This window comes from Pteropus alecto, unplaced genomic scaffold (assembly GCF_000325575.1).
Source record: "Pteropus alecto unplaced genomic scaffold, ASM32557v1 scaffold5, whole genome shotgun sequence".
Classification (NCBI taxonomy): domain Eukaryota; kingdom Metazoa; phylum Chordata; class Mammalia; order Chiroptera; family Pteropodidae; genus Pteropus; species Pteropus alecto.
Window position 1 is genome coordinate 31,380,510 of NW_006441953.1, and position 13,915 is coordinate 31,394,424.

The following is a 13,915-nucleotide window of genomic DNA, read 5'->3' on the forward strand; positions in this document are numbered from 1 at the left end:
TCGGGGCGTGATGGAGAGGCACGAAGACGGACGGGCACCTGTCCATCCTCGACGCTGGGCAGTGTCCACCACGGGGCCCCGCCCCAGCGCCCCGCCCCAGCGCCCAGACACGTCTCCCAGGTGCAGAAGGGCCCGGGTACAGGTGTCACCAGTGAATCGCTATGGGAGAGAGTGGGGGGCCCCGGGGGACACTCGGCTCCACGAGGAAGGGGGCCCTAGGCAGACGGGGCAGTGCCCACCAGGAGGCACTGCTGTCAACCTCGCTGAGGCTAGACAGGCCTGCACCAGAGCCGCCGGCGGGGGACGAGCCAGACGGACACTCCTGTGCCAAACTTTATTTATAAAATGCCTCCCTTTGACCCCCCACCCTGACCCCAGAATCCCTCTCCCCCCAACAAACACGACCATTTTTAGGGGTGTGGGGTCCGTCCGCATTTTTTAAAACGGATCATCACCTCGCGGGTACCCATTCCCAATCGTCGGTTATGAACCAGCGCACGAGCACGGCACGCGGCTGTGGCTCCTCAGGCCTGTCGGTGGTGACGTGGGCACGTCCCACACGGAGCCTCCTGACCCGCCTGTCACCCGGCCCTCCCTCCCTCCTGCTGCCGCTCCTTTGTTCATTTCCCTTATTATTTGGGCTTTTCTTCCAAAATGATGTCCCCTGCAGCATGCTGGCAAACATTTGTTACATTCTGACACGCAAATCACAGTCCGGTTGAATTTAAAAAGGTACATTTCGAGTCCTCTTCCTCCGAGGTGTAAAATGCCATTTCGCTGTCTTCTGTTTGGTGTCCCGCTGGAGAAATCTGAAGGGGACTGAGTTTTATTCCGCTGGTGTCGGATCTGCACCCTCTGGACGATTTCAGAATCCTCTGAACTTCTCGCGCTCTCCAGTGTCTGGGGGTCCGTGCTCCCCGCTCCTCTCTGGCTCCTCACGGCTCCCCCTCTCTCCTTAGTCTAGACACGCACTGTCATCATTTCTCCAAAATTCCCCCGACGCCCTGCGGCCCTGGCCCGCCCCTCGGGAGAGCCCCGCCCCTCGGGAGAGCCCCGCCCCTCGGCCTTCCCAGCCTCCAGCTCGCGCCCCCACCCCGCTCGCCATGTCCGCGAACTCTTCCTTTGGCTTTTCATCTCCCTGTTAACTTTTACTTGATTAACTTTCACATCCCAGCTCCGTGTTCATTGCATTTTTACGCCACCTCTGCTTCTAAGCGGCATCTGGTTTCATGCCACTGTTGCTGTCCTTGTCCCCGAGTGCACTGGCCGTGCCGCCTTGGACCTGGGTGAGGCCCACTGCCGGGCAGGCTTCGCGGAGCGTCCGGGCCCCAGACACGGTCACCCTAGCTGCGAGCTCAGGCCTGCTCGGGAGGTCAGCTCGACGTGGGACCTGTCTGGAGAGGGCCCAGGGCCACACCCCTTTGTGTCTGCTACTCATTGAATTTAGGGGGGCAGTGAGCCCCAGACCCCAAAGAACACTGCCACCCCCACTCGTGGATGGTCCACCAGACAACCTTTCACCTTTAAGCCCGCCGCACTGACAGGGGCAGCCTCCCTAACTGGTCCCGGAGGGCTGGTGGGGAGGTGCAGCGGAGCGGAGGGCCGCGGGCAGCCGGTGGCCGGCATCCATCGTCCCTGGGGGTGTGGCTGACCCAAGCGCCCCCTCCTCGTTGGGGGCACTGTAACCCAAACCTAGACAGATCTAGGGCCAACCTGGCTCCTCCGTCCCCCTCCTGTGAGCACGAGGCACTCCCCCCCCTGGAGAGGCCTGTACCTTGAAGGGGGTGACATAGGTGCCCTCAGGGGTGACGTCTCCGTGCCGGTTCAGGAGATCCTGGCGAGGAATTCTGACCTGGTGGAACATGGCGAACCTGTGGGGTGCGCGAGGCCTCGAGTTAAACTGGGCGCCGGCCCCGGCTCATCCCCAGGCTCGTCCCCTCCCCCTGGAGCCCAGGCAGATGAAAGGTCAGCCTGAAAGCTGGCAGAATCCCCAAGACGAAGAGAAAGAGCATGAAGACACCAGTGGACAGGGAATTCCAACAAATTTCTCTATCCAGAAAAGGAGGTTAAGAAAAGTGGGTGCGTTGTGGGGTTCCTTGCGGAACAAAACAGCCACCCACGTCCGTCATTTCGGAGGCTGAGCCCTCACGCCCCTGGGGCTTGGGTCTCAGGGCTCCCCAGAGAGCTCCTGAGACAAAGCCTGCACAGCAGTGGGGAGCTCAGCCCCTGTGGAAAGACAGCACTGGGTGTCACACTTCAGTCCTGCACCAGCAGCCACCACACGGGCGACGAAGTCAGCAAGCGGGAGTTTCGAAACTGCCACGTCAAACGGGAGAACACGCAGCTGCATGGGGCCCCGAAGGCCAGCGGGCGGCTGCTCGCAAATGGGGAGGGGAGCGGGCTGGACACGCTTCGCCACGGGTCAGAAACCGGGCACGTTTGGGGCTGTCCAGGGACAAGGTTACGCAAAGTAACGGACGTTACAGAAACCGCTCGGCAAACCAAACCATCTTACGAATCGATAGTGCCGACAGGTGTTTATCTAATAGTAAGAACCTGTCTCGTGTCACAGACTGTCCTTGTACTAAACCCCAGAACACAGCTCTGTAAAGAGCAGCTCAGCGCCTCCCTCCGCACCTGCTCCTCCTCTGACCCCCGCTGTGGGCGCTGACCCCTGACCCGGTCACCTTCCTCACCTCCACCCCGACTGAAGCCCAGGCTGGCAACGGTGCTAGGGGGCCTCCCCCGCTGCCCTCCGTCCCTGTCTGCATTCAGACTGCCCCGTGTCCGACTCACTACAACAGTGTCTCCTGGCCCCTCCCAGACCTCACCCCCGCCAGCCTGTCCCATGCCCGAGCAAGGCCTTCCCACTGCCCACGGGAAGGGCCCCGCCCTGCATGAAGTCTGTCCTGCCACCTGGGACTCTAAACCCCGCAACAAACGTGGACTGCTCACTGCTCCAACGGCCCCAGCTCCTCGCGGCCTGTGGAAGGGTGGTCTGTGTGTGGCCCTGCTCTCCTGACGCCACCTCCGCCAGGAGGCCCACCCGCCCATTCTCCACCAGCCTGCGGTGGGGACTGGTGACCCCAGAGCACCACCAGGGGTGGCCCCATTCTGCAGCAACACCCAGCGCCTATGCTCCTTGCTCAGCGGCCTGGTCCTCGCTGGCAGCTTCCGGGCCCTTAACCCTCCTATTGTAATGGGGCAACCAGTGCCGTGGAGTGAATCAACGGCGGCTGAGACTTCACGCTCTGGGCGCTGGCGTCGGCGCCACAAAACCCCAGTCCAGGACGGCCTTGGGGGAAGATGAGCGGCACCTTCCAGCAGAGGCCGGGCTGGCCGGGCACAGGGCGGGCCCAGATCTGCGGCAGGGGACTCTCCCTGGGCTGCCAGGCCGGGGTCCAGGCGGGCGGCCAACCTCTGCAGGTCGCCCTGCCGAGCATGAAGGAGAATCAGCCGCACGCCAGCTCCTCAGCAGGCCCCAGCCCCGCATCGTGGCACTGTCCAGGGGTGGACGCCAGTCAGGGCCTGGGTGGGGTGGCTCTGACTGACTGCGGGGCCTGGGAAGGCCCAGCAGCGTGTGGGTCCAGACACCCCAGTTTCTAAGAACAGCCAGACTCGGTGCTGACACCCCCGCGTGCTCCAGCTGCTTACCTGAAAGCAGAGAGATGCTTCTGCACGCGCGAATCCGCCCTCAAAGTGCCCTTTTTAGGGGTGGAAAATCGTTACTTGCTGCTCGGAGATGGGACAAGTCTGAACATATTTACGCCTGCGAAAGGATTCGCCTGAGTTCACTGAAAGCGAAGTCCCACGCACTCTCCTGCGGCACCTGAGGACGGTGTCGGACGGGCACTGCTTATCGGGGGTCGCTCCGTAAGGTGCACAAGTGCCCAGTCACCGTGTCGCACACAGGAGCCTAACACAGAACTGCACGTCGACCGTCACTGAAAAGTTAATTACTCTGGAGAAACGGTTTCACGTTCTCTTCTGAGCTCCAGTATAGCTCAGCAGCTGTTCTAGAAACGGTCAGCGGGTGGCCGGACTGCGGGGCCAGCCTGCCAGCCAGAATTCCTAGTGTCCCCAGAGGGCACAGGGGTGTGTGTGTGTGTGTGACATGGTGGTGTGTGACACGTAGTGTGACATGTGGTGTGTGTGACATGGGGAGGGTGTGACAAGAAAGGGTGTGACACGCAGTGTGTGTGACACGCGGTGTGTGTGACATGGGCCAGGTACAGGTGGCAGGCCCTGCTCCCAGGTGTTGTACGTGTCCTTCTGCCCTGGGCTTTCTCCCAGGGTCCAGGAACCTCCTTCCCCTTGAGGCCGCCCACCACCACCCCAGCCCGCCTGGGAACAAGTCCACCGAGTGCCTGGCGGGACCCCTCCTGGACACGTGCCGGATGGATCTCCAAGGCCCGTGGGCCCCACCTCACCTCAGAGCAAACACGAGAGAATGTCCACAGCCCACTCCTAAATTCAGAGGCCAAAATCTCACTTGAGAGGGTCTTTATTATTTTCCTTTAGAGTTATTTGGCTAAAGTCAACCCACGCAATTTGTATTTGCCTCTGATTACTAGACAGTCATCCCACACACTCAGAAATTCTTGTGCAATGACTAAATCTAACCTATATTTTCCAGGTAAATGACCTCAGAAAAAAAATCACTTAATTATAAGACATTCGAAGTAGACAGAAGACAGCACGCAGGACCTCCGTGCCCTCAGCCCACGCGCCCTCTGCTGGCCACGCACTCCCCTGGCCTGGGGCGGCGGGCAGGGAGCAGGTCCTGCCGGACACCCAGCACCAGCCTGTGAGCCCGGGGCCCCTGGACACGTCCGAGCATCTCCCTGGCAGCAGGGCCGCTCCGGAACGCCTCTACAAGGAGGTCACCAGCCTGCCCCACGGCGATGCTGGAGGCGACTGGCGATGCTGGAGCCCGTGCCACACTGGCGTGGCCCACCCCGGGGCGCCGTCTCGGTCAGACCACTGCGGGCCTCTCAGCCCCAACCCCGGAGTCCACACCACGCTGCCCCTCCTCCCCAGAGTCGGAGTGGACACGTGCCGGACGCCCAGCTCCAGGAGGCTGCTGATGGGGACCTCGCCTGGGGGAGGCAGGCCCCGTCACAGCCCGGTGCTGTTGAAGCCCCAGGCTGCCGCAGGCCTGATGCCCGGGCTGGGAGCGGCCGCCTGCCTGGGGACAAATTCACCCGCTCGGCACTTGGGCTGTTCACACCTCCTGACGTCAGGGGCCCTTCGCGACCGGGCTCTCAAGTGTGGGGCTGAGGCCCACATCCCTGACGCGGTTTACCTGACTCGCAGGAGGCAGGAGGGCACGGGACAGCGCCGAGGGGCCCTGCGAGATCGCAGGTGTGAACAGGAATCCGAGCTCTGACCAGCGGCCCCGAGGACCGACCCCACCAGGAGTGCACCGTGACCTGGAGGCTCAGCTGTGCGCTTACCCATTGTCCAAGCCATTCTGCCCGAGCTTCTTCCCCATGTCGCCCACCATCACCCCTGGCACGGGAAGAAGGGTCTTCGGGTCCCGAATCTGCACAAACCACAGAAAGCAACAAACAGCAACTCAAAATGACTTTGTTCAAACCCCCGGGGACCGAGCCACGGGCTTCCTCCATGTCGCTGCAGGGAATAAATGTGTCCTCCAAAAACGTGGCCTCACTGGAGACGGGCTCTTTGTGAATGCGGCTAGGGAAGGGTCTCGACACGAGATCATCCTGGATTCCCTAGGGGGCCCCTAATGTAATGACAAGTGTCCTAGAAGAGACAGGCCTGGACGTGGAGCGAGGAGAGGCCACGTGGACACGGAGGCAGAGACTGGCGGATGCAGCCGCAGCCCAGGGGCTCTGGCAGGACCCTGAGGCTGCACGAGGCGGGAGGGGCCCTGTCTCCACCCGGGCGTGGGCTCCTGGCCGCCAGACTAGGAAGGAATAACGCCTGGTGTTTTAAGGCCTTAGTCTGTAGTATTTTGTTTTACAGCAGCTACAGGAAAACCAGCCCAGGAGCTGGTGAGCACACGCGTCTGGAGGATGTCGGTGACCACGTGCGTGTGCTTCAGGTGGAGGACTTCCTGACTTTAATACAGCGACGAAATGGCTGTGCACGCACTGCTGTGGGAGAAACAGCTTAAGATTATCTTTGTAAATCCCTGCTCCCCCAACTGAGTTTCCAATAGACTTGCCAGAAAGAGTACAGAGACAGCTAGCGGATAGCTCCTGACTCTGTGCTCAGGATGTGGGATTTCATTCTAGAAAACCTTTAAGGTAGCGATTCGCATCCAGGCGTGATTCTGCCACCGTGCCCTCCACTCCAGGGAACATCTGTCAATGTCTGAGACATTCTGATTGTCATAACTGGGGGGGGTCCTACAGGCAGAGGCCAGGGGTGCTGCTACACACCCACAGGACAGTCCGCAGCAGGAGAAGTATCCAGCCCAACTGTCACAGCTGAGAAATTCTGCCTCAAAGAAATACTGAATTTGCACTGTTTGGAATTTAGCTGTTTGTATAATTTGCTAGTTTTTGTTATTTCACTGGAAGAATCATCAAACTGAATTGAACTTTATATGTATTTTTAAAAAAAAATTTTTTTTAACACCTACAACATCTGGTCTTCCTAGGTGGTCTCCCATCCAAGTACTAACCAGGCTCGGCCCTGCTTAGCTTCCAAGATCAGACGAAGTCGGGCACATTCAGGGTGGCGTGGCCGTAGACTGAACTTTATAATGATGAAGCCCAACTGTAAACCATCTTTCCTTTTTTCTGAAGTCTTTAAGGCTCAGCAAAGATTCAGATATTTGAAATAAAAAATATAGTTAGGGAAAAAAGTAGACATGGAGAGAAGAGACAGTTAAAATGTTGGTGCTTTTCAAGTGATCAAACAGAAAGGTACTGCGCTAAGGCAAGTTTTCAGTTCATCTAGAAATAAATGATAACTTAGTCACTGCAAATATCACTTTAACCTCTCAGAAAGGACTCAGATTAAAGTCACAGGCAGAATTAATGTCGTAGTTATCTGAAAAATATTTAGTTGTGCCCATTTACATATAACGTTTCCCACAACGTGAGGAGACTGCCAACCTGATGTGACACAACACATCAAAAAGGAAAAAATACCCCTGCACTGGACCAGCTAACGCTCTGGGGCACGTCGCGATGCTCACTGAATAGCTTTGGGACCACGAGCCTCAATCTCTTCTCAGCAGACAGTCAACTCCACAAGGACAGGGAACCGCGCTGTCCTGAGCCCCTGCCTGATACACGCTGGGGACACGGAAACCGTCTGCTGGGGGGAGGGATGACAAGACACTCTGAGAATTTAGACCACAACTTTTAAAGAGGTTTAGACACTGTAGCTCTATAGTCTGAGAACCAGAAACATTGAAAGAAGCTGAATTCCAGTCCGATTTCTGTGAGAAGTTCCTTTCTGGTACCAAGCTGTCCTCACGGAAGTGATGAACGGTGCTGAGAAATGTACCTGGTCTGCAGGAGTTCACATGTGCATCGAAAATAATGACGGAGCCACAAAGACAAATGGATCGATCGGACTTCATTGAAATAAAACCTTTGTGCGTCAAAGGACGCCATCAGAAAATGGACAGACAACTACGGAGTGGGAGGAAACATTCGTGAACCATCTACCCGATAAGGGTTTAGTGTTCAGAATACCCGGAGAGCTCGACACTAAAAACGCACATGAGCCGAATAGAAATGGTCTGAGACACTGAACGTGCGAAGGGACAAGGCGGCCCTCCCGTGAGGAGAGCTCCCCCCGCAGCCCGCGGCCCCGCCCAGGAAGCTGCGTGAGTCGGACATGCAAGAGGTCAGCCTGCTGCCCCATGACATCCCAGGAAGCTGAACGACAACTTCTGGGACAGTCGGCCAGGACTGGATCCATAATTGACAGCTTCTCGAACTTCCGTCCCCACTTCCCGCTCAGGACCAACTTAGAGAGCCTCACCTGCTCCCCGGACCAGTCACCCGGACGCCCCCTTCCAGTAGCCGCCCAGCCTCCTGCAGCCCCCAGCCCCCTGTCATGGCACCCCTGAGCCCCCTTTTCTCCACGAGGAAGCTCCCCAACCCCTCAGCCTGCTTTGGGGTCTCCGGCAAAAGCAAGTGATGGTGGCCGACCCCCCACTACAGCTGGTGCTGAGCAAACAGCCTTCGCCTTCTCCCGCGTGTGTGTGTGGCGGGGGGTCGGGGGAGGTCTTTGTTTTTTCCCACAGGGCAAAGGATTCGAACAGACATTTCTCCAAAGAAGACGTTCGAACGGCCAACTGACACACGAGAAGTTGTTCAATATTCCTGGTCACTAAGAAAATACAAACCAAAACCACAAGATACCACCTCGTGCCCCTTGGGGTGTTTAAGAAGAGAAAGGCAGCGGCCTTGGTGAGGATTTGAGGAAACCGGAACCTTCCGATGAGATCGCAGGGGGATGGAGACCGCGGCGAAGTCTGGAAGCGCCTCAGGACGCTGAGCGCAGCGTCACCGAACACCCCAAGGAACCGAGATGGGCACGCGACACACGCACGTGCATAGCGACCTCACTCGCAACCGCCAGACGGCGAAAATAACCCAAATGTCCATCAGTCGACAAATGGGTACACAGATTGTGGCCCATCCAGAAAATGGATGGTTCAGCCCTAAAAGGGGGTGTCGGGGGGAGGATGCTGGCACATGCTACGACTCGGCTGAACTGGCAAATCCACAGACAGGAAGTGGACAGTGGCTGCCAGGGGCTGGGGGAGGGGAGATGGGGGTGACCGCTCCAAGGGGAGGGGGTGTGCTTCTAGAGATGACACGTTCAAAACGAGAGGAGGTGACTGCACAGCACTGCGCACGCGCTAAATGCTTTAAGACGGTTCACTGCACGTTACGTGGATTTTACCGCAGTTGAAAGAAACAAACACGATGACCGCCCTCCCTCACGAGAGCCCCCGCCAGAAAGTCTTAGAAAACGAAAGCCCCAGAGTGGGGTGAGCTCGGGGTGTCATTCAGGATCCAGTCAGTCCAGACAGAAAGGTCTGAAAAAGCTTCTGGAAGCTCCAGGTTTGAAGACGCCACAGTGGCCCTGGGCAGTCGGGGAATGAGTCTCTCTGGGGAGGTGGGAGGCCCTGCCTGGCCATCGGTCCCAAGCGCCACCCCTTTGGGCAGTAGGCTTCCTGTTTGCGACCCAGGAACGGGCTTCACATCAGAACCCCAGGACGCCACCCCAGACCAGCTAGGTCGGAGTCCTGGGGGGGCGGGCCAGCAGTCAGGATTTGTGCCGAGCGTCTGAGGTCATCTGGTGTGGCCGCTGGAACAGACAGACCCCCCACCACACGACTGGGGCCCAGGGCTTCCCAACGCGGCACCCCTGACATTTGGGGCTGGGCGATTCTTTCTTGGGGGCGGTTGGGGCTGTCCTGTCACTGTAGGGTCTGGCCGTACCTCGTCTCCACTCACTAGATGCCACAAGCACCCCGCCCCCCGCCCTTGGCTGCAATGACGATGCCTCGACACCGCCGAACGTCCCCCGGGGTGAAACCTGCCTCCTCCCCGCCATGGTGCCTACCTGGATGACGAAGGCGTGCAGGCCGTGGCACTGGCCCCCCGGCATGTGCAGCTGAGCGAACAGCACGGCGTGCGTAGCCGTCTTGCCCAGGTTCCCAACCCAAAACTTGGCAGCCTCGAAATCCGGGGAATTTATGATGAATTCCTGCACAGGGAAAAGGCAGCGATCGCAGGACGTTCTTCCTGTTTTGACGCGCTCCACGTTCTTTGTTCAAAACCCTTGAGGCGAGAGCAGGAACTGACCTAATGACCCACCTACTGGGAGCCCCTCCTGCCCCCCGCACCCCGCAGCCCTGCTGGAAGCAGAGCGTGTTCCTGGCTCCCGTGACTTGAAGCGGAACCTTCCGGTGGAGGACGATGACCGAAACGTCGCACAATAAAATACACACAAGGCCTCCTGGAAGCTGGCCACGCCCCCCCGCGTGTCACCTCCCCGACCACCCCTGTGAGGTGGACTTCCGCCAGCCCCATTCTGCTGTGGCCCTGTTCCCCATCGACCCCGAATGAACGCGATTTCCGGGGGTGACAGGTTTGCCTCTCGAGGCCTGCGTCTCCGGGACGCCCGCTTCCCAGCGCCTGTGTCACGTTTCGCTCGTGACGACACCATGCGTCACGTGCTCGGAGCCCAGAGGGCCACGGGAAGGGGGCGCCTACCTCGGTGCTGGGGTCGTAGTGAGCGGTCGTCCGGATGGCCTTGGTGTTGCTCCCGTGACTGATCTCGGTCAGAGCAAAACATCCAAAAATCTAACAGGGAAGCACGAAACGACGTCAGGCGAGAAAGCTCTTCCTCCGTCCTAGAGGGACCCGCTGGCCCTGCCCCGTGGGCTGGCAGCCTGCAGGCGCGGCTTAGAGCCCCAGCCTCCTCTTGTCTGGCCAACAATGACAGCACCGCGTCACCCCACCGGGCTGAACGCCATGCCGCTCGGCCTGCAAGGGCAGCAGGTCGGACAGGCTGGGCTGTCAGTGGCCTCACCAAGTCAGCATGGTGGCCAGACTGCTCCCAGGCAGAGGACGGGAACGAAGGCCTCAGCTAAATTCATGCAGTGCCAGGAATTTGGCAGACACAGGTCTGTCAGGATCAGCACTCGCTTCTCAGTGAGAAGCCTAAGGACACCATGAAGTAGGTAAGCATCACCCCTTGGGGACCCGTCTGCAGGCTGCCCCTTCTACAAGCCCCTCAGGACAACAGGCAAGAGACAGTGGGCTCGCGAGTCACCATGGCCCTAAACTTACCTCCAGATTGAAAACCTTCTGAATGTATTTGAAGTGCCTTTCGGAACCGGAGCTGTAAATCGCGAATGCGAAAACCTGAAAATACAATGTCACCACGTAAGCAGGTGGGGTGAATGAGTGTCGCTGCTCTGGGATGCCACAGGTGACGTGCTCTTCAACATCCACCCCCCGCTGGGCACCACCGCACCATTTCGGAGACGGGAAGGGAAGGGTGCAGCCCTGAGAAGCTAATGACACGAGCGTCCAAGCCCAGGGACACGGCTGCCTTGAGTTTGCGGGAGTGGGGCAGCTGGGTCCCTGTCCCAAGCGGCTTATGTAAGTTCGACAGAATCAGCTCGGACTTCAAATGCCCGAAAGACATCCTGAGGGTCTTCGAAGAGCAGGGGGACAGGAGAGGAGGGAGGGAGGGCGCATCGGGGCAAAGTGAGCCCCCCTTTCCATCAGACGACAAAGGGACGGGCCACAGGTTTGGCTGAGGCCACCTCCTCCAAGTTCGCCTCCACCCGCGTGTCAGAGACGGGAGGGAACTCCGGCCTCTGCTTCGGCCGCTTCTCCTTTTCTCCCGCCCCTGTGTCTCTGTCTCTCGCTGTTTCTCTCTCTCTCTCTCTGACTTCCACAAGCACTACATTGATCAAGGACTCGCGTGTGCCAATGTGCACATACGAGTGAACAAAACTGGCCTTCTCACTAAAAACCACAAGATCTGCTTTTGTTTCCTACACGATTTTTAGAAATCTCCTTAAACGAACATTTCCCCAAATGCACATGACTCCCCAGACAACTTCAAAAGCAAGCAAACACCAACCGCCACCAAACCGAGCTCTGGATTTGGCGTCCTTCACCCCGCCGGCCCTGGCCCAGAGCGGCCTGGAGGCGTCAGGGGGAGCGTGGACGCTGGCGTTTCTCCTCTGTCCCGTGCCACCCACTTACCACTGTGTGCAGGAAGAGCTTGATAGCCAGGGACCAGTCATACATGCCCAGACAGCTTATCAGTGCCAGGGCCTTGAGGGGGCTCTCGAGTAGCTCGGCCACACGCAGGAAGTCATGCTCGAGGACCCGCTTGAGACGCAGGAAGTTCAGTTCCCGGTACTTCTCCATGGGGAGGTTGCCTTCCCGGGGCGGGGCAAAGAGGGGGTCGTTCTCCAAAGCCGAGAAGATGGTTTTCTGGAAATGCAGGAGACAGGGAACGGCCGATTTGGGGGCCCAGCACGGAACCCCAGTACGCTCTTACTCAGACCAGTTTTCTCAAGGCCGCTGGCTACACCGAACGCACAGTCTAAGCCAGAAACCCAGGAAGGAGGTGACAGTCCTGGGTTGAAAGCAGAGGGGCCTGGGGCTTCGGAAGCTTCGACAGTCTGTGCTCATTCCCGGATTCCCAGGCAATTCCCAGAGGCTTCACCATCCTAGGATGCAGAGAGCAGACAGGCCTGCATTGGGCCCAGAACCAGCCACCCCTTAGAGAGGCCGTGACGAGGCCCAGGGAGGCCGTGGGGTGCCAAGGGCACGAAGCTCCATCTTTGCCCATGAACGGGGACGCCTAGCAGACCCCGCTGTGGGTCAGCCCGGCCGACGCCGCACGGCCTGGCCTGGCCTCACCTTCAGACGCAGCACGTCCTCGCCATCCCAAAACAGTGCCAGCTCCTTCCAGCTGAAGGACGCGCGGGCGCGGAAGGCATGCAGGGGGCCCCGGGGGACATCTGGGAACAGTGCATCCGTGCCTCCTTCCAAAGGGGGAGCCATCGCTGATGTCGACCTGCACCGAACACACAACCCGAGTCGACGCATCTCAGTCTCTCTGCTCACACTGTCCGCCAACCACTGTGTAGGTGCCGCGCGTTCCAAGTAAGAATAACTCCAAAGGGTCAGCAAAAGAGAATGGCGTTTAGAGCTAGCGCCCACTTCCCCCAAGCAGAAGGCGACGGAGAACTGGTTTTCACCCCTGAGCAGAGATGAGGGGGCTGATGAGAGCAAAGGGCCCTGGGCCAGGGAAGTGCCAAGTCGACAGGTCGTGGCCTCCAGGCAGGGAGGGCGCCCAGGCCCACACGTGCAGACCAGACCCACGTGCTCGCCTGCCGGTCTGCTGCGTGCCCCTGCCCTCCTGCTCCGGAAGGCCTCGGACCTTGGACACTCAACACTGAACTCGCCTCGCCCCCGACCCAGCCTGTCCTCCCGTAGGCCAGTTCCACCTGGAGCCACACACCTGGGTGTCATCCTGGAGGTCCCCTCCCCCTCATGCCCCATGAGCAATTAGTTACCAAGCCCCCCACTGCACCTCTCCAGTGCCTGCTGCACCCTCTCATTTCTCTCTGCTCCTACCGAGTCTGTCTCTGAGCGTGGGTGGGTGTGCCTGCGACCCCGAGTGTTCACCGACCTCATCTCCAGATGACAAAACCGGGGCCTGTTGGAGCGAACTCAGTTGCCCAAGGTCATACGGCTGTTACCTGGCACATCTGACCCCAAATCTCATGATCCTAAGCAGCAAGTCCCCCACGGCCCCATGCCACCCGAGGTCGCCAACGTCACTGCAAGACGGTGTAGCTCGTGCCAGGAAGGATTCTGAAGCCAGACCTCCCCGCGACAGACCCCAACATCGGGGTGACGAAGCCTGCTCAGCTGGCAAGTCAGTTGGCCCTCTGTGCCTTGGGAGTGGTGACGACGCGGGACCCTCGTCTAGTGTCTAGTGTGGCAGGCGCTCAATTAACACCGCTCCCGTCCACGCTGTTCCACTACCAGGTGGACGAGATGCGTAGAAACTTAACTCTCAGGAACACCGATAGGCTCACGGGGAAACTCTCCCTCCACGTCCGGTCCTTGGGCTTGAAGTCGCAGAACTTATGCGCGCCCCTAAGTGAGGACCTACTGTGCCCGGTGTCTACACCGCCGCCACTGACAGGAGGCGCCGGGACCGCCACGGAACTGCGGCTCCCCTGTCATTGCCGCGGCGACAGTCGCCCTCTGCCAACTTTCCTCTCTGAGCAGAAATGACTGAAACGCGGCTCTGAGCTTTCTCGCTGGGTGGCAGCTGTCCCGTGCGTGACCTCCGGCGACAGCGTCCTCAACCCCAGTGTCCCGCAGCTCCACCTCCCGGCCGCCGGCCCTGGCCTGCCGTGCGCGCG

General features: G+C 59.3%; 1 protein-coding gene and 1 pseudogene across 3 annotated transcripts in view; both read right to left on the reverse strand.

The window, feature by feature from the left end:
* The window catches only part of ACOX3 (acyl-CoA oxidase 3, pristanoyl), a 32,056-nt gene extending 19,100 nt beyond the window's left edge, over positions 1–12,956 (reverse strand). For 2 of the 3 annotated variants that reach the window (XM_006919016.3, XM_015594995.2), the window contains exons 1-7: positions 12,396–12,956; positions 11,730–11,963; positions 10,800–10,874; positions 10,221–10,310; positions 9,568–9,711; positions 5,457–5,545; positions 1,775–1,871 (exon numbers count right to left, since the gene is read on the reverse strand). In XM_006919016.3, coding sequence (XP_006919078.2) covers positions 1,775–1,871; positions 5,457–5,545; positions 9,568–9,711; positions 10,221–10,310; positions 10,800–10,874; positions 11,730–11,963; positions 12,396–12,584 — 918 coding nt within the window. In that variant the 5' untranslated portion in view covers positions 12,585–12,956. The remainder of the gene's footprint in view (positions 1–1,774; positions 1,872–5,456; positions 5,546–9,567; positions 9,712–10,220; positions 10,311–10,799; positions 10,875–11,729; positions 11,964–12,395) is intronic. The other variant, XR_001517569.2, reaches the window with a different exon arrangement.
* On the reverse strand, positions 6,607–6,725 carry LOC112485655 (annotated as a pseudogene).
* Positions 12,957–13,915: the final 959 nt, after the last annotated feature.